Source organism: Moschus berezovskii, chromosome 9 (genome assembly GCF_049115385.1).
Source record: "Moschus berezovskii isolate FMDL1 chromosome 9, NW_MosBer_1.0, whole genome shotgun sequence".
Lineage (NCBI taxonomy): Eukaryota > Metazoa > Chordata > Mammalia > Artiodactyla > Moschidae > Moschus > Moschus berezovskii.
Window position 1 is genome coordinate 86,245,892 of NC_142468.1, and position 19,628 is coordinate 86,265,519.

Below are 19,628 nucleotides of genomic sequence, written 5' to 3' on the forward strand. Positions count from 1 at the left end.
TGAATGGCATTAGCAATGTGTGGTATGAATCCAATTTCTTCCAGGACTCTTTGGAAGAGCTGAAGCTGGTGGTAAGAGGCTCACTGATCCAGGTGGCCAGCCTGCAAGACTGCTTCCTGCAGCAGAGTGAGCCACTGGCCACCACAAACACAGGTGTGTGTTCTCAGGCCATTTGCTCACCTCCATCAATAAACCCCCAGGCCCGTGATGTGCTGGGTCCTATCCCCGAAGGGTGGGCTGTCAGCAGGGCAGTCCTATAGGATGTGTCTACAGAAATCAGGCTTTTGTGCCAAAGTCCAGGGCAAGAGGTATCTTCATTGCACTTGTGTTTGTATAACTCATAGGAATTTGGACTAACTAGAGCAGCGGCATCATTATTTTTTAGGCGAATTAGATGAATGTTACCCCATGTTAAATTCTCATACTCCGAGTTTTTCATCATGATAATTCTCTGGGAAATCATTTGATTTGAGTCCCTATAGAAAAAGGTGTCACTTTCTGATGCTCCTCTCCTTCCGCTGTTCCTACAGGAGACTTTAATCGGCAGTTCTTGGGGCAGATGTCACAACTAAACCAGCTACTGGGAGAGGTGAAGGATCTTCTGAGACAGCAGGTAACAAGCTGGATGGTACCATCAGAAAAGCCCTGTAACAGAGACGCTGTCTGTTGGAGCTGATGGAGCTGCAGGCCTGCAGAGGCAGGGAAGGACCTGGAACCAGACCTCAGGTGGCCCCGCGCAGCCTGTCGCCCTGGGCCTCTGCTGGAAGGGCTCTGAAAATGGGGGGCCGTCGGGTGATAAACACACCAGGGCTCCAGGCAGAATGGGAGCCACCCAGGGCAACATTCCTGTAGGTTCTGTTTAACAGTTTGCCACTCATGGATTCTTTCATTCCTGGATTATACATCAGGTATTCCTTTTCCATCTTTTTTTTTTTTTCCCTTCCCATTTCTAAAGGTCAAGGAAACATCATTTTTGCGAAACACCATAGCGGAATGCCAGGCTTGCGGTAAGTGCTTTTCTAGTAACTGGCACGCTTCTGAGTTGGACAAGCAAATGCAGACTGCTGAAGGGCCTGGGTGGGTGAGGCTCCGCCAGCTGCGGTCTGTGGAGGTTTGGCACCGAGGTGGAGGGAAGGGAAAAGAAACTCACCGGGAAGCTGAACCACATCCTGTATCAGCTCTGTTTTCCTGGTGGTTTAGAAACCTGTGGATGATGGTTTTTGTCTAGGTCCTCTCAGCTTCCAGTCGCCAACCCCCAACACCCTGGTGCCCGTGGCACCCGCGGCGTCCCCGACACCCCCCGTGCGCCGCTGTGATTCCAACCCGTGTTTCCGCGGCGTGCGCTGCACCGACACCAGAGACGGCTTTCAGTGCGGACCCTGCCCCGAGGGCTACACGGGAAACGGGATCGCCTGCTCCGATGTCGACGAGGTAAGAGGTGAACACTCAGCTAGACGGAGGGGCTACCTCGGCGTCGCACGCAGCCTGCGGCTTATGGGAAGAGAAGCCAGGTTGATGACTGAGGGCTGACTTGGGTTGAGCTCCAGGTCACATAAAAACGACTCCCTCAGGAATCTTCAAGACCCGTGGGTGGTGGGAAGGCGGAGGCGCGACCTACGGTTGTGGCCGCCAGCATGGCACCTCCTGTCTGGGCTTCCCACCGCGGTGGTTCGTGTTGCTGCAGTGCTGAGATTTCAGCCTTCGACTCTACCGCTGATTCTCATAAGCAGTCTCTGGGACTACGATGACTTTTTTGTACACTTGTGAATGTGGAAAGGGAATGATCTGGGTAAGGGTATATACTTTAGGGGTTGCAACTGATTTCTTCAGACTTCCTCAATGGAGGAGTGAGAGGAATCTCAAACCAACCAGACCTTTTGAGAAGGCCCCATAATCTGTGAGTAACCAAAAGTGCCTAGAGACGGAGCCAGACAGACATGTACGGCAAATACAGGCTGTTTAGCCGGCTAGCAAAGCCTCTGACAGAGATTGTTTCAAGACCATAGTTATCCAATCACTGTTCGAGTCTCAAGGAAGGCAGTGTTCATAGCGGGTGGCAACGCTGCCCCCAGCATGTGCCTTTGTCCTTCCATCAGGGCAGAAGAGGGCTTCCCTGGTGGCTCAGATGGTAAAGAATCTACCGCCAATGCAGGAGATTCAATGCACAGGATTCAACCCCTGGGTCAGGAAGATCCCCTGGGCAAGGGAATGGCCACCCACTCCAGTATTCTTTCCTGGAGAATCCCATGGACAGAGGAGCCTGGCAGATTATAGTCTATGGGGGCGCACGGAGTAGGTCACAACTGAGCAACTAAAACTTTTACACTTTCAGGCCAGAGGAAGGCTAGAAGGAGCTTAGCTTATGTACATGCATCCTACAGACTCGTGGTAGCCAATTACCTCCCCAGGTAGTAAGCAATTAAGATGATCTCTAGTCATCCCTTCTTTGGAAGAGCATCTGCACATGTTTCACAGAACTGCATGTGGTTCTTATCTGTGAACTGGAATTTTCCTTCTTTTGAAAGGGCAGGAAGTGGTCATGTTTTTTACATTAGTTGAAGAGGTTTAAAAAAAAAAGAATGAATCTCCTAGACTGTGAGAGCCTTGCAACAGCCATGGGCTTGATAGGATCCAAAATCAGGAACAGCCCCTGATGAATGACATCTTACTGAAGAAATGACAACTGCCCTGGCTTGATCTTCTCAAGGTCTTTTTCTTTGAGTAGTTGCTTTAATAATGCCTTTGGACTCAATGGCCAGCTGACAAGTGGTCCAGGAGCACTGTTCTCTCCCATACATTTTTATTCCAAGTTAGAATGTCAGGGAGTTTGCCCTGGGAGGTAGACTGGTTAACATTAGGACCCTTTCCACTTGGCTGTGCTTCATTCTATACTATAGTGAAGCTCACAACAAGGCAACCTCTAGGCCGTGTGGGTCAGGGATTCTGTGAGTCACTATGAAATTGGAGGCCTTTTATTGCCTTTGATCATTGCAGCCACCAAAAAATGGATAGTTAAGTGATTCCACAAGTTTGTGCAAAGAGATGAACAGACATTTGAGTGTGTGTTCTCCCTGTGGCTACAGACTGAATTTTTGTTTCTCTCTAGTGCAAATACCACCCCTGCTACCCTGGCGTGCGCTGTGTAAACCTGGCTCCTGGCTTCAGATGTGATTCCTGCCCGGTGGGCTTCGCGGGGCCCATGATGCAGGGCGTTGGGATCAATTTTGCCAAGACAAACAAGCAGGTGGGCTGAAGTGGTGGTCTTTTGATCTTTAATTGTCAACAGGAAACCTTTGGTTGGTTCCCGTCTTTTTCCATTCCACAAGGGTGTGTGGAATGTCCTCAGGCACTATGGGCATGTTAGCAGGTTTTTCCAACTCATTTCTGAATGTACGTGTCCATCAAGGCTGGTGAGGAGCAAGCTAGTCAACTGGGATCATCGAGTATCTTTAGAAAAGCAGTGAAGGAGGTAAGACTGGATATGTGGCTGGATCCAGGCTTTTTTTGTTGGTAGCCATTTGAACGATTAGTGACACGATAGATTAAGAACTGGGGAAACAGTTTGGAAAGCTTTGGAAAATTAGGTCACTTCTGTATTGTTGCTGATCAGAAGCTGGTTTAGAGATGAGAGGATTTCAAGAGTAGAAGTGATCCCCTGGGGAAACCCCCCCTTTCTGCTTATGTCAGCTATAAATTGCCATAAAGCTCTTGAGCAGTTTGTGACAGTCTCCATTTATTTCCCGATGTTCTACTATATCCTGGTCATTATTTAACTGACTGACTGTGAAATTCTTTCTGATGTATTCAGCCCTTAAAAATGGTTGGTCTATAAATATATTTTACTACCTTAGGGAAATTATTAGCTTTGAAGAGGACAGAGGTTCATTATTTCCTAGCTGCCTATCAAAGAATTCTAGAGGGCATCATTTTTTAGGCTGGAAAAAGGAACCAAGCTAGACACACAGGGATGGCAAGAAATCATTAGAGTAATGACCTAAAGCTTTACTTCCTCTTCTGTAAAGACAGAGTCATCAAGACTAAGCCAAGGGAAACAGACAAAAAGAAATAGAAGGTGCCTTATGTCAGCGAGGAAGGAGCCCTTCCAGTGGATTTCTAGTATGGTAGAAGGAACTCCAGTCGAAGGGAGCCAACTTGCTAATATTTAACAACAAATTTTAATGCATGATCAATATCAAAAGAAATACAAGGAAATGTGCAGGTTCTAGAAACAAAGTAGGAACTCAGAATCAAAGCTGTTGATGGAAGCTGATGCCACAGCAGCTCGTGGGAGATGGAAGATGGGTATAGGCCCTCCAAGTAGGAAACTGGGGTTCATGTACTATGTGGGTATAGTAGATACTCCTGGAAAGACCTCATACCCCTGAAGAAAGCCAGAAGCCTCAGAGAGCTACCCTCCTCATTGCAAGGAGATGAAAAAACTTCCCCAGCCATCCCCCTGCAAATCAACAGGAAGCTTGATGTCAGTTTTGGGACATGGTTGCCTGCAAATCATGGTTCCCCACAGCAAATCAAAGCTCCAGGCTTGTACGACATAAAGTCGTTGTTACACATAGAATCTGTGTTACACATAGAATGCAGAAACAAGCCCCAAAATTGACATTAAAAACTAGCCTTAGAGCAGTAAAATCCCCAGGGCCCTGGCTGAGATCACTCTGTGAAGAGACTCCAAGACTCAGGGCCTGTGGGACGCCCTCAAGCAAAAGCAAGGCCACTAAGGATATACTTATAAACAAAAATGTAATTTATATAAAGAAGCTACCCTGAGGAGATATGACAAATATAAAATGAGTTCAGAAAGACAAAAGGAAAAAATAGATGCCATAGTTAAGGGATAGGGCAATGTGGAAAAAAAATATACCATCAGGTTTGAAAAAATAACCAAGTAAAATTTATTCAGTGAAAAATATAACTGACGTCAAAAGTAAAATAGATGAGCAAAACAGCTAGCAGGGGATTTATTGTCTAGAAGGTATAACTAAGGAAATCATCTGGAATATAGCACAGAGAAAGAAAAATATGGAAAACAGGGATGAGAGGTTAAGAGTCAAAAGAGATTAAGAAAGTCTAATATTTGTTTAAGTGTAGTTACAAAAAAGGAATAAAAGGAACAGGAGCAGAGGGGAACTAAGGATTTTTCAGAACTGAGTAAAGGTAGGAATCCTTGGGTAGAAGAAGTGCATGAGTCCCAGGCAGGTTAAAGCAAAGCCTTCCTGAGGTTGTGGAGCAGATTAATCGTGTTAAGTTTCTGAACAACTTTAAATACCAAGGAGTCAACTATCACTTGGAATTAGGTTGAGCCCAGACCAATGCAGACACAGGGAGATGGCTAAAACAGTGCTCTGATGACCAGCCACTCTGAAAGTCCACGTTGTCGCCTCAACCAAAGATGTCAGAACAAAGTGAAATGTATTTGCCTGTCTGCTTAAACAGTGTGCCTCTTTCAACTCTTCCGCACTAGGTCTGCGCTGATATTGATGAGTGTCGAGACGGAGCATGTGTTCCCAATTCTATCTGTGTTAACACTTTGGTAAGTATGTTCCATGGCTCTTGTTATCGATGATCAGTTATTAAAACAAGTGTGTATCTATAAATCATAACCCCAAGGCAGTAGAGAACATATGGGCATAAGATATTTGATTTGCAAATGAGGATAAAAGTTTGTGCTGAGGGGCTTCCCTGGTGGTCCGGTGGTTAAGGTTTGACACTTTCAATGCAGGGGGTGCGGGTTCAATCCATGGTTGAGGAACTAAGATCCCACATGCTGTGCAGCATGGCCAAAAAATAAAAAGTTTTGTGCTGAAAAAGTTTTTTACTATAAGAGTAATTGGTAAGTAATTTTTTATATAAGAATAACTCTATAATGGAATTCCCTGACAGTCCAGTGGTTAGGACTCTGTGCTTTCAATGTTGAAGACACAGGTTCGGTCCCTGGTCTGAGAACTAAGATCTCACAAACAAGAGTCACATGTCCAAAATAGTCATTTTCAAAATGCCAAACTTGTTCTTTATCGTCTCTCAAAGTTGCAGTGTTGGGCTTTCGGATGAATGTTTATTTAATAACATATTATCATTCTTATATTTTTTAAATAGGAAGAGCTTCTTAGTTTGTATTAATAGTTTAGTATTCCAGAATAGGCATTTTACTGGTGACAATTCCCAAAAGGTGTTCATTGTCTTTACAGAACTTCTCAAAAGTCATTTGTATTAAACTGCTTACCACTTAGGGGTCTAAATTTTAACTCTTTGGAAAAGGGTTTTATTTCTGAAAGTTCCTGTGGACACTTTCCAAGATGTTAGATGTAGCAGAGTAGACTGTCAGGAAAGAACTAGTGGCTCCAGCTACCGCGGCTTCTCGCTTCCCTGGTGGTTCAGTGGTAAAAAAAAAAAAAAAATCCACCTGCCAATGAGGGAGATGTGGGTTCAGTCCCTGGGTCAGAAGATCCCCTGGAGAAGGAAATAGCAGCCCATTCCACATACTCTTGCCTCAGAAACCCCATGGACTGAGGAGCCTGGTGGGCTACCATCCGTGGGGTCTCAAAGAGTTGGACATGACTGAGCAACTAACAACATCACTGCTTCTCACTGACTGTGTGTTCCTGGGAAAGATTTTTAATCTCTAGGTTCCTAGTCTCCTTATGTGTCAGAGCATTTCATAAATATTTTCATTTATTTTAATCCTTACAACAGTCTGTCAATAGGCACTATCATTATTCCCATTTTACAGCTGAAGGAGCTGAGGCCCAATAAAGTTAAATAATTAGGCAAAGACCACACATCTTGTAAGATGTCCAGTTTGCCTGCAGAACCTTTTTTATTCATGATACTGCCTGCTAATATACTGGGACTTACTGCTTCTTAGCTTTTTACCAGGAGAAAGCTAGTCTGCAGAAATAGATCTGGGAGACACTGACATGAAGGTAATAACTAAAGCCACCCTAGGAGAAGAAAAGTAGGCAGTGGAATTGTCTAGAAAGAAGAACTCTAGAGAATCTCAAAAATGAATAAATAGACGAAGAAAGACGAGCAGAGGAGCAAAGAAAAGGAGAGAACTGACCAATGGCTATGGTCCAGTGAGGCTAACAGACCAAGAACTATCACTGGAGGGAATTTCCTGGCAGTCCAATGGTTAGGTCTCTTCCAGGGCCCGGGTTCAATTCCTGGTTAAGGAACTAAGATCCCACAAGCCCTGCGATGTAGCAAAACAAAAAAAAAAGGAACTTCCCTGGTGGTCCAGTGGCTAAGACTCCATGTTCCCAATGCAAGGGGCCTGGGTTCTATATCTGGTCAGAGGACTAGTTCCCACATGCCACAACTGAAGATTATGTATGCCACAGCTAAGTCCCCACACAGCCAAATAAATATTTTTTAAAAATCACTGGAGAGCATCTTTTGCACTTAGTGATTAAGAGGTTGTGAGTGACTAAAATCACTGAATTGTATACTTTACATGGGTATCTTTGATGGTATGTAAATTCTATCTCAGTAAAGCTGTCTTTAAAAATAAGTCGGGCTTGCCTTGGAAGTGCTGTCCCAATGGACCTGACAGCTCATCTGCCAGGTTTCTCCCACACCAGCCCACCTCATCAAAATTCCTCAGTGCTAGGCCACCGACATTTCTCTCTTCATCACTTGATTTAAAAAAAAACAAAAACGTTTTTTCTAACTTGCCTTTTAACCAAACCATATCTTTTGTCCCCAGAGTAAATTCTCTCTCTCTCTCTCCTCCCAGGACTGCATTCAGGTTTTCACCCCTTTCCTCCTTGCCCTCCACGGTGAAGCTGGCAAGACCAGGCAACTCCCTGGCCAGCCTTCTTCTGCCTTTGGTTCTATTCTCTCATGTCTCTGTGGCCGGCTGTGGCTTCCAGTCTGCTAGTGTATTCCTCAATATTCTCACGATATTATAAGACACACACATAACAGAGGCAGGCATGGGGCTCACTTTGTCCTGGCATCATCAAGTCCATGTACAAATAGACACCATCATAGGCCCTTTGCTCCTGGGTCTGAGCCCTCAGCTCATCGTCTCTCTCTGCTCCTTGCAGGGATCTTATCGCTGTGGGCCTTGCAAACCAGGGTACATCGGTGATCAGATGAGGGGATGCAAAATGGAAAGAAACTGCAGAGATCCAGAACTGAACCCTTGCAGTGTGAACGCCCAATGCATTGAAGAGAGGCAGGGGGATGTGACGTGCGTGGTAAGTCATCTGCTACTTGCTTTGTCGTCTTCCCCCTTCCCATTGAACCACCACCCCTCTCTGGTTTCTGCTTGCTTCAGAGTAAAAGTACTCAAAAACGAAAGCAATTCCATCCAAATAAATGAAGGATGTGGCCATAACAGGGGCAGCTGAAGTTTATGGGGAGTAGTCTGAAGTCACCTAACCGTCAGCCACCTTTGCTCTGTCTTGACCATGGGTCAGCACCATCTTCTTGGGCATGTTGGTGGTGGAGCCCCAGCTCCCATACACCCTCTGTGGGAGGCCCAGGAGGTGAGCCCCAGGACCAGGGGCAGACGCCTTCCCTTGACTAGTCCCTCGATAAGCTGCTGGTTTACAGGAACACACTGTCCTTCCTCATTGTCCTTGCCCTGAGGACGTCCAGTTTCCAAGTCTGGCCTAACACTCTGGGAGATGAACTACCCTGGAGGGGTGGCAGGCTGCCGTCAGTAACCCTGGGAGTAAACCCTCCACCTTCCATAGCGCCTGCTGTCCTCTGTGCCTGCCTCCGCCAGGCTCAGGAGGAGCTCGGTGGGTGCTCACTCTCCTTCCTGTGCAGCTCCCGGCCCAGGAACCACCTGGGGAGGGGAGGCCGGGGAAGAGGGCAGGGCAGTACAGCCTCGCGAGGGTCTCCCACCACTCAGGTGTGGAGTGGGCCCTTGCTGAGGAATGGAGCTTGTTACTGCCCTCCGTCCCCAAACTGCCAGCCCCGGAGTCCTGGGGAGTGGCGGGCTTCTAGGTATGGCTAAATAATCCGTCTTCAGCTATTCACTTCCTCCTTCCTCCCCGGGGATCAGGCCTCTTAGAGTCTGGTGGAACAGTCAGCCTGAGCAGCAGGATGGACTCTGGGAGACTTCTCCCTTCTTCATACCTCGGGCTTCTTTACCTTTTTGTTCTCAAATTTTTCTACTATGAGCACATTGCTTTCAAATAGGAAGAATGAGGAGAATCAAAACCAAGTTAAAGAAATAACTAATACCATCCCCTCTCCAGTGGGACAAGTAACTTGTACAAGGTACTGACAAGGGAATGAGCTGGGTTGAAGGGGGAGAAAAAACAACAACAATTTCTTTAATTCCTATCAATGGGGCATGTTTATTCCCATTGAGAGGCGAGCATATATCTATGTTTAAATCCTCATCTTTTGTGAACAAATTAACGACTCCCCTGGGACGGTGGGTGATGGGGCTTTTAATGTGTTTTTGAATTTGTAAGAAGGCACAGCGACAGATGGTGAAGGATTAATACACTTGGAATGACTACTAAAATAATTTAATCTGTCAGAAAATGGCTCATTAAAAACGTATTTGTTCCTGGAGGAAATTTTTTCCTCATTAAAATGAGTCAAGGACGATACCCCCATGGCTGTGCTTTCCAGGCCTTCTAAAGGCCGTACTGAAACAACTGAACGGAAATAGGGGTAGTTATGAGAGGGGTGTCTTTGGAACTCTGCCTTTTATGTCTCTGGTTGCAGAAGAGGGGTGCACGTGATTGAGAACAGACAGGCTGCAGCCTAGGAAGTCACTGGTCTTAAATCACCTTATTTTGATTAACGAGGGCAGGAAATATAACATTAACGCGTGTCAGGTTTCTTTTCCCTTGGCCCTGACTCTGTTCCCCAGACTCTTGCCCCACCTCCCTCCCCCCACCTCACTGGTTCCTTGTCACTTTCCAGGCCCCCTTGTCCCTTGATCCTTCTTCTGTTCTGCCTGTCCCTTCAGGTACCTATCCTGCTCCTGGGCTGAGCTCCCAGGTACCATCTCATACCCCGGACACCTTTATGGAAGGATTGCCTTTCTCTTAGGTTTGTCATTCATCTTTTAACCAGGCCCACTAGGATATGGATATGAGGGGGAGAACTCATGTTAACCAAATACATGTGACAGAAGACATTGAACTGGGACAGTCTTGAGTTCAAGTCCCAGCCCTGAGACCCTGGGCAAGGGACACACTGCTCTAGGTTGACTCTTTTGTAAAATTGGGTAATGATGACCTTGCACCATCACTGTAAGGACTGGAGAAAATGCCTATAGAGTCTGGTCTGGAATAACTGTTACTTTAATGCCTATTCTACTAGCAGTGAAGGCTTGCCCTCAGCAGCTGGTGGTGGCAGGGAACTTGGATAGACTTTTTCAGAAGAATAGAGGATGCACAGACCCAGCAATGCACCTGTTGGAAACTTCTCCTGTTAGAGAATATGAATAGAAGTTATTAAGCACCTTGGAAGGTTCCCCGCATGGTGGAAATTGATCTAGAAGACCATTAGATACAGATATATGGCGCCAGGATGATAAGCAAAGTGCCTCAACAGCCTCTCTCCCCATGTGTGCGTTTATTTCCACTGGAAAATGTTTTGACAATAATCCCAAATTACAAATATTAATATAAATAAATACCCTTTGAACCAGGAATTTCACACTAAGAAACCAGAAGGTCAAATGTACTAGAGTTTGTCAAATGTGCAGAAGGACAAATGTACTAGAATTCTTTATGGCAGCATTGTTTGCAGTAGAGAAAGGTTTTAACAACTTGACACCCACCAGTAGGGGACTGGTTGAATTAATTAAGGCACATGTATTCCAATTTATGTATAATACATCTGTTCCCATCAAAAAGAATGACAGAAAACTACATCCAGTGATATGGAAAGAGTCCCAAGATGTAATGTTAATTTTTAAAACTCAAGGTGCAGAGTAGTATACATGTGTGCTACCAGTTGTGAAAGGACCAAAAAAAGGAAAAGAATATGTGCTTGCTGGTCTTTGCCCAGCATGTCTCTGAAAGTATTCAAAAGAGTGGATTGCCTGGATTCCTGAGCCCAGGAGCAGGAAGGAGCTTTCACTCTGCCTTTGTATCTTTTGAATTGTGAACCATTAGACTACAATATTCAAAACACAGCTTAATAGTTTTAAAATCCTACCAACAAAGCCTCCTGGCTCTGGGCCTGTGCACAGGAGCAGAGGCCCTTGTAAGCCCCAGCCTCCCACCAGGCTCAGCGCCTGGGCTTCTGACAGGCTTTCTCTTCACAGTGTGGGGTCGGCTGGGCTGGTGACGGCTACATCTGTGGAAAGGATGTGGACATTGACAGTTACCCTGATGAGGAGCTGCCATGCTCGGCCAGAAACTGCAAAAAGGTGAGGGGGACGAGCAGGAGAAAACACGTGCGCACACACACGCAAGCACATATGCACGCTCCCTCTGTGGCTTTCCAGAACCACCTCTTATACGGGGAGAGGTTCTGTGGGTTTCATTCAGAACTCTATTTTTAAAGTAGCTGCATCTCAAATGTAGTCAAACAGCCATTGACAATAAAATCAGATAGGTACAGAGTGTGTTGAGGTCAGAAATAGTTTTTGACTTAGATGGAGATGGGGTGGGGAAATGGGGAGAAGTTGGTAAAAGGGTACAAACTGTCCATTATGAGGCGAATAAGATCTGTGGCTCTAATGTAGTTAACACTGTATTGTATGCTTGGAATTTGCTAAGGGTAGAACTTCCATGTTCTCAGCAAAATAAAGATGGGGATAAATATGTGAGGTGACAGATAGGTTAATGAACTCAGTGGAGGCATCACTTCACAATATATACACGTATCACATCATCACATGATACATTTTAAATGTCTTGTGATTTTGTCAGTTAAAATACCTCAGTAAAGCTGAAAAAAAGACATATGTAGATGTCCCTGTGAGCTGTATTTCTCCAACTTAGGACAACTGCAAGTATGTGCCCAACTCTGGCCAAGAAGATGCAGACAGGGACGGCATTGGAGACGCCTGTGACGAGGATGCTGATGGAGACGGTATCCTGAATGAGCAGGTGGGCACCTGCTTTGCTGGGAGGGCCTGGGAGTGGCCACGTGCCAGAGACGGTGGAGGAAAGTCCACGAAGTTTGCTGTTTATGTGACTCATCCCAAATGTCCGTTTCCACGCCTGTGTTTCCACAGCACTGTAACTTTTTATTCTAAAATTCCAAAATGTTTAAAATACAAAACTGAGGAGCTTTGACCTCCTGAGGTCTGACATCTCATGCCAGTGCAGGGGGCTGGGGTGGGACGAGGTTGACTGGCATCTACCACAGGACCAGGCACACAGCGGGTCTCAGTAAATGTCGGCCTTGGGATCCTTTAGGATAACTGTGTCCTGACCCCCAACGTGGACCAGAGGAACAGTGACAAAGACATCTTTGGGGATGCCTGTGATAACTGCCGGAACGTGCTGAATAATGACCAGAAAGACACTGACGGCGATGGGAAAGGAGATGCCTGTGATGACGACATGGATGGGGACGGTGGGTTTGCCTCGCGTTGTCTTCTCCTTGGGACCTATCTGTGCTTTTCTCCTGTTCTCTCTTAGGAGCAGGAATAGAATTGCTGATTCTGAAGGCCTTCCTGCTCTGTGGGGTTCAACATGGCCTGAGCCTGGGGGACCCTGGGTCCACTTATTTCTGTCTACTTATTTCTCCCGTGTTTAATAACCTTCATCCTCCAGGAACTCGACATCATTGCCAGAAGCTGTAGGAATCCCTTCAATCAGTGTCTTGTCAAGGCTGTGTCTTTGGAGGACATCTGTCTTCTCAGACTACAGCTTCCTCCCTCCCACTGTTCTTCTCAAGCGTAAGAGCCCTGGAAGTGGAAGACTGAGGGAGAGGGGCAGAGCAGGGTCAAGCGGTGCAGCCCCAGGTCAGGCTCCTCATGCAGAGAATCAGGTCTTTTCCCAGAGAGTGGAAAGGGCTATCAGGCAGGTGGCTGCATCAGCCAGCTCCAGGGTCCACTGAAGGGCCTCATACTTTGGTCTGTGTGACTAGCACCCCTGGAGAACAATTCTAGAGCTCTGCAGGCCATGAGGAAGGACATTTGTTTCTGTATAGCTCCCATAAAACATAGATGATTGTCATCAAAGTATAGGCTGGATCTAATCATTTCTGAAAAACATATTGCATTACAGGACCTTGAAGGAATATCCTTTCAGAAATACACTATACCCACAAAAAACACCCTACTCCAGAAAACCCATACCTCTCTAAAATGCAGCCTTACCTTCTATAATCCAGACAGCTGGTAAACCAGCTCAGCAAAATGAACAGAAAAGGCCCGGAGTTGTAGCATTTGCATTTCCACGATGTAAATACCACTGCCACCATCCATGGTTCCAAGGTACCAAGAAGAGATGACACAATTGAACAGGAAGCTGGGGAGAAATGGTGTGAGGGGCCTGGCTCCAGCCCACCACTGCCCAAGCCCTGGGGCCCTGGTAGTAACAGACCCACGAGCTCCTCCCTCCCCAGGGTTGGCCCTCTTGATGCCTCGTCTGGTCACAGAGATAGCCCTCAACACCTTGGACAGATTCTAACTCACTGGATAAATGCCTCAAGTCACTGTCTGTTTTTGAGCCTCCCAGAATTCAGTTACCTCAAGATAACTGCACCCCTGGAGAAGGGAATGGCTACTCACTCCAGTGTTCTTGCCTGGAAAATACCGTGGACAGAAGAGCCTGGGGGGGCTACAGTCCAGGGGTCACAGAGAGTTGGACATGACTGAGCACGCACACACAGCAGATACCTGCTGAAAGGGTGCTCCCTGAGGATGCCCTGGGCGGATGCCGCTCCCCGCGTGCTGGCCCGATCGCTTCAGCTCCTGAAACTGTGCTCCAGACCTTTCTGTGACGTTCGCCTGACTCAGGGAGACATTCCTCTCTTGCAGGAATAAAAAACATCCTGGACAACTGCCAGAAAGTTCCCAATCGTGACCAAGAAGACACAGACGGTGACGGTGTGGGGGACGCCTGTGATAGCTGTCCTGAGGTCAGCAACCCGAACCAGGTTAGTAGGACCCAGGGGAAGCCGAACTCCAGGCTGAGCGCCCCATGCAAAGATGCACATTAAGACCAGCATCTGGAAGAACCCAGCAGAGCCCGCCAGCCCCATTTGCTGCTGCCGCCTTCCTAACAGCAGAGGTGATAATGTTGTATACGTAGGCCTGGAGGTGATGGGAAGGACACTGCAGGACATCTAGGGCCCTCTGACTCATCTCACAGGCTGTAGAGTCCCTCTGAGGTCAGTCGTAGGAATCTAAGGATGCCCAGAACAAGTTTTTTTTTTTTTCTGCTGAAAGGAAAATGTAACGGAAATTAACCATGGGGAGCCTCATGTCCCTTTCATCCCCAAACCCCTGTGTATGGACATTTCAGATTAGGTTCGATCAGCGATGTGCAGTTTCTCTTCTCTCTCCTCCTTCCTGTCTGGATCCTTGGGTGTGATGTGTCATGTATTTTGAAAGCCCTGGGAAGGGGTTATTATTGTTGCCCTCTGACTCACTCCCATTCTGGCTCCACTCCAAAATGCAGAAGCAAAGCAAAACCTGCTTGCCTCATCCTCGTGTCTGTGGTTGGCCCCCTTCCGACCCATGCCAGAGGGCCGCGTCTGCACCTGCCCCCACACTGCCCCGGCGCCCTTCTCCAGTCAGCTCATCTGGTGTGTAGGCAGCCCGTCCTTGAAGCTTGATATTTTGGAAGACTTTTTTGAAAATTCAGCATTGTGCCTACACCAATATGGTGTTGTCCTTTTGCAGTTTGCACCACCCCAATTTCAAAGAAATAATTCCCGAGATCCAGTGATGATGGGCCAGGTCTGCCTTCTCCAGAACGTTCTGTGCAGGTCTAGGGATAAATAACACATTCTGTTCCCTTTGCAGTCTGACGTGGATAACGATCTGGTTGGGGACTCCTGTGACACCAATCAGGACAGGTATGGCACATCTCCCAAGTGCATAGGACCAGATGAAAAACCCAGAGAGTTTTCTCTCTCAGAGCTTTCTGCTGCTACCATGCTTTGGGGGCTCTCCGGGTAGATTGAGTTGCTAGAGGAGCAATAGCTCTCTGTCTTTGTCAGGGTCGCTGCACCTCTGTGGATGGGGGAGTTGACTGTATTAGGAGGGGCCACGAGGCACTCAAGCAACTGAGACTCCATCCCAGGAGAGGCCGTGTGGCATCCCTTGTTAGAGATGGGCTCTGGAGCGACACACCTGGATGTAAATCCCAGTTCTCTTACACATCCGCTAACCTGACACATCAGCTGCCCATCTCTCTGTGCCTCCATTTCCTCATCTGTAAAATGGGGCTAAAAATGGAATGTAGCTCTTAGGACTGTTGTGAAGGTTGAGTTAATTTTATGGAAAGTACATCTCACAGTTTCTGTTACATGGATATTAGCGCTTTTGCTATTATATATTCTTTCAGCTCAGGGAAGCTTCACCATCAGCCCCAAATAGAGAGCTGCCAGTTTGCTGAGAGATCCTTGTGATTTCATTGTCTCTAGAATTTTTTCATTCAGTTTTCTTTTCTTGGGTGGAATTGTTATATGCAAATGAATGCTGTCAGCCCTTCTAGTCCCACATGGATGGAGGCCTATGTTAGGACAAAGAGCTGGATCAGATGCTATAAGAACATCAAAAACGTAGACATGGGCAGCTCTGCTAGAGGCACCGTAGGGAATCAAAGGGGCAGCAGGACAGGGATGAGGGAGGGAAAGGGGTCTGAAAGGCAAAAGGAACAAGGTGGCTTCCCTCCTCAGCCTCTCCTTAGAGCTGCCCTGCAGCCAGCAGCTCTGCAGCCCAGCCTTGCTCAAGGATAGATCCTGTCAAGCCCCATCCCCATCCACATGCTCCGTGTCCTTGCCGCAGAGTACCTGCTGGCTAAGTGAACCTCAACGTACTTCTCAGTCTGAGTCTCGATTTCTTCATCTGCAAAGTAGAGATGATTGCATGTATCCTAAAAGTGATGGTGCAAATGAAAGATACTGTGGGTAGAGCTCCCGGCACAGTACTAGCCCCTGGGTGACCTGAAGAAAATGGTAAGTGAGGTATTATTGTTCCCACAGCATGAGGAGAGGTGAGTCCGTGACAGGCTGACACAGGATATCTCCGTTGTTGAGTGGAAGGTGGGACTGGTACCCTGACAACTTCCCTCAGTGATGAGCATCACGAATGTTCCCTGTTGCAGGTCATCCTGCACTCTGACTGCCATCTGAGTGCTTTCTAAAATATCCTGTCACACCAGCCTCTAGAGGATGCCTGAAAAGAATGACTCATTTGCTACATTTTAATTCCCACAGACTTGAGGACAGAAACTGCTTGGTTTTGCATAAAAATGTTTGGGGCTATATGGCATGGCTGCTGACGGCAATAACTCAGGCTTATGTTTTGGAAAACAGCCCTGCCACAGGCCCAGGAATCCCACTGTTGGAGCCGACCTCACTTTCTGTGGGTCCCATCTGGGAAACATGGCCTGAAGGGCATGCATTTGTCCCTGGCCTCCTTTTCCCATCCCATCATGGGGGTAATTGCTGACCCAGGATGGGCCATGGGTAGAACTGGTGAAAGGAATATCTGCTCTAATCCTGAGTAGCCATAGGAGGCCACTGTCCACTCAGGGAAGCCTGGGGAAGGGCACACTCTTCCCTTGGTGGCCATCAGGCCTAGCAAGAAATTGAGACTCAGAGACTGAGAAGAATGTTGAAGTCCACTTCTCCCTGTGTATTCACAGCTGATGCCTCTGGGGTCTACTGGCCAGGCATGGTAAAGAGTATTAGAAAAGGAAACACCATAGGGACTCCCAACGGCCAGGCCCCTGGAAGTGGTTTTTCATGTATAAAAATGTAATATGCACTATTCTAATCAGCCTTCAGTCTTCAAGCCTGCAAGGTAGGCTGTTACTGTCCGCATGATACAGAGGGGGATGCCGAGCCACGGAGCGCCAAGTGTCGTGTCGGGGCCACGTGTGCATGCTCAGCTGAGCCAGGGCTCTCAGCCAGCACTTTGGCGCCCCTGCCCCTGCCTCTGTTCCCCTCCCAGAGTCTCTGTGGGGATCATAGTTGTGTCAGGGACTGAAAGGAGTGTCTGGTCACAGAATCACAGAAATTGCCCCTTATTTTGAATAGAAAAGATCTACTTGTTTCAACAGGTTGGCGAAGTAGGAAATGGTCTCTGAGGCCCATAAGGCAGCCTTATCTAAGGACCTGTGAAAGTCGCTCAGTCTTGTCCGACTCTGCAACCCCAAGGACTGCAGCCTGCCAGGCTCCTCTGTCCATGAAATTCTCCAGGCAAGAATACTGGAGAGGGTTGCCATTCCCTCCAGGGGATCTTCCCGACCCAGGGATCGAACCTGGGTTTCTTGCATCACAGGCAGATTCTTTACCATCTGAGCCACCAGGGAAGCTTGATAAAAAACCAAGCCTGGTTAGGACCCCAAACCCAAACTCCCCCTCTTAAGAACTGGCCTCCTCGTATCCCCTGCTGAGCTGTGATACAGACCCTCCCTCACTTCTCCCACAGCGACGGAGACGGGCACCAGGACAGCGCAGACAACTGTCCCACCGTCATCAACAGTGCCCAGCTGGACACTGACAAGGATGGGATTGGGGACGAGTGTGACGATGATGACGACAATGACGGCATCCCAGACTTGGTACCCCCTGGACCAGACAACTGCCGGCTGGTCCCCAACCCCGCCCAGGAGGACAGCAACAGTAAGTGGGCTCGGCCCCGGGCTCCCTTCAGCCAGGCTCCCAGCGGCCCACCTCTGTCGGGGCTCAGCTTCTCCGAGCAGCCACAGCTTGTGTGGACAGGAGGGCCCTGGGAGCCATGTGTCTCCAGCTGTCAGAGGAGGGCACAGCCCTGGGCTGAGACCACACGGGGCAGGGAAGCAACCAGGCGCTCCCCCTTGGGGCTTGCCCACACCTTTCACCAGAGTCCCGGAGGGAGAGGAGGCCAGAGCAGCACAGGTGGGGGTAGGGTTCACAGGCTCTGATGCCTGCAAGGGAGAGGCGTGCACAGGGCCAGAAATGCAATGGCAGAGTTGTGAGCTCGGTGGTAAGCATGGTGGTGAGCTGCAAGGGCGTGCCCATGCCGCGTACGCAAATTCAAGGTTTAGTACTGATACCGTTCTGTTAGCTGGACAAAAGACACTTTGGGCTCGATTCAGCCTAAGGGCACTGTAAATTATTCTGAGAGAGTGTCTGGTGGCCATAACTCCCCTGCTTTTTATGTGTCATAGTCCAGAAAGTACCGCAGACATTTGCTTACATAAGGTCAGACTTAAGATCCACCTGTCGGTGAGATGCTGCTCCTAGAGGACACCCAGGGTTTCTTGTCAGGTCAACTTTGAACAGTTGCCCTCACGCTGCTGCTGGTCCTTCTGACCACCTGCAGTGGGGTTCACCCACCCACCATGAGGACCCCAGGGCCGGCTCAGCCACAGCTGACTCCAGGACTTCTCTCTCCGCACAGGCTGAAGACCTAGCCCTGGCGCTGGGCTCTCTTTGGCTCCTGTCACAGAGGGGGTGGCGTGGGGGTGGTGGGCCGTACCCAGCTCCCCTCCTCCATTCCCTCAGGCGACGGAGTGGGAGACATCTGTGAGACAGACTTTGACCAGGACCAGGTCATTGATCGGATAGACGTGTGCCCAGAGAACGCAGAGGTCACCCTGACCGACTTCAGGGCCTATCAGACCGTGGTGCTGGACCCTGAAGGGGATGCCCAGATCGACCCCAACTGGGTGGTCCTGAACCAGGTGAGTGCCATGGGGCTGGCGATGGCTCAGCTTTGCCTCTCAACACAGGCTTTTTTAAAAAACTGATTTTTATTGGAGTATAGTTGCTTAATAATATTGTGTTAGTTTCTGCTGTACAGCAAAGTGGAGCGGGCATACATACACATATCCCCTCCCTTTTGGCCCTCCTTCCCATTCAGGTCTGAGAAGAGTTCCCTGAGGAGGTTCTTACTAGTTATCCGTTTCATACACCGTATCACTAGTGTGTAGGTGTCAATCCCAGCCTCCCAATTCCTCCCCCCAACACAGGCCCTTCTGAGAGCAGTGGGTTATTTAGCGGTTGCCGACCGTGAGCCAGGCGCTCTCCCATGTCACATTTATTCCCCACAACAGCCCTGTTGGCGGAGCACTTTAATTAGCCTCGTTTTACAGATGTTGAGCTCGAGTCCTACAAAGCTTGAATGATTCCTCATGGCAGGTAAGCAGCTGAGACTGCTGGATTTGGGGCCTAGGCAGCTCCCTAGACCCATGCTCCCAGTCTCTGCAGCAGGTGCCCCTGTGCGTTCGCCTCCTTGTGGAACTAAAGGAGGCAGGCACAGAGAGGCTTAGTAGATTTTCCAGCGTCACCCAGCAGGTCACATTCACTAAAAGCATATGTATGTGTTAATATATGACATTCGTTTTTCTCTTTCTGACTTACTTCACTCTGAGTAACAGGCTCTAGGTTCATCCGCCTCAGTTCAACTGACTCAGATTTGTTCCTTTTTGTGGCTAGAAAAATGAACCTATTTGCAGGGCAGGAGTAGACACACGGATGTAGAGAGTAGACTTGTAGCCACAGCAAGGGAA

General features: G+C 48.2%; 1 protein-coding gene across 1 annotated transcript in view; it reads left to right on the forward strand.

Moving 5' to 3' along the window:
* The window catches only part of THBS4 (thrombospondin 4), a 55,091-nt gene that overhangs the window by 29,358 nt on the left and 6,105 nt on the right, over positions 1–19,628 (forward strand). Inside the window, exons 4-17 of the mRNA XM_088839900.1 lie at positions 45–153; positions 531–613; positions 956–1,007; positions 1,229–1,431; positions 3,107–3,244; positions 5,480–5,548; positions 8,064–8,216; positions 11,264–11,368; positions 11,946–12,053; positions 12,366–12,525; positions 13,937–14,055; positions 14,927–14,979; positions 17,564–17,757; positions 18,622–18,800. Coding sequence (XP_088696026.1) covers positions 45–153; positions 531–613; positions 956–1,007; positions 1,229–1,431; positions 3,107–3,244; positions 5,480–5,548; positions 8,064–8,216; positions 11,264–11,368; positions 11,946–12,053; positions 12,366–12,525; positions 13,937–14,055; positions 14,927–14,979; positions 17,564–17,757; positions 18,622–18,800 — 1,725 coding nt within the window. The remainder of the gene's footprint in view (positions 1–44; positions 154–530; positions 614–955; positions 1,008–1,228; positions 1,432–3,106; positions 3,245–5,479; positions 5,549–8,063; positions 8,217–11,263; positions 11,369–11,945; positions 12,054–12,365; positions 12,526–13,936; positions 14,056–14,926; positions 14,980–17,563; positions 17,758–18,621; positions 18,801–19,628) is intronic.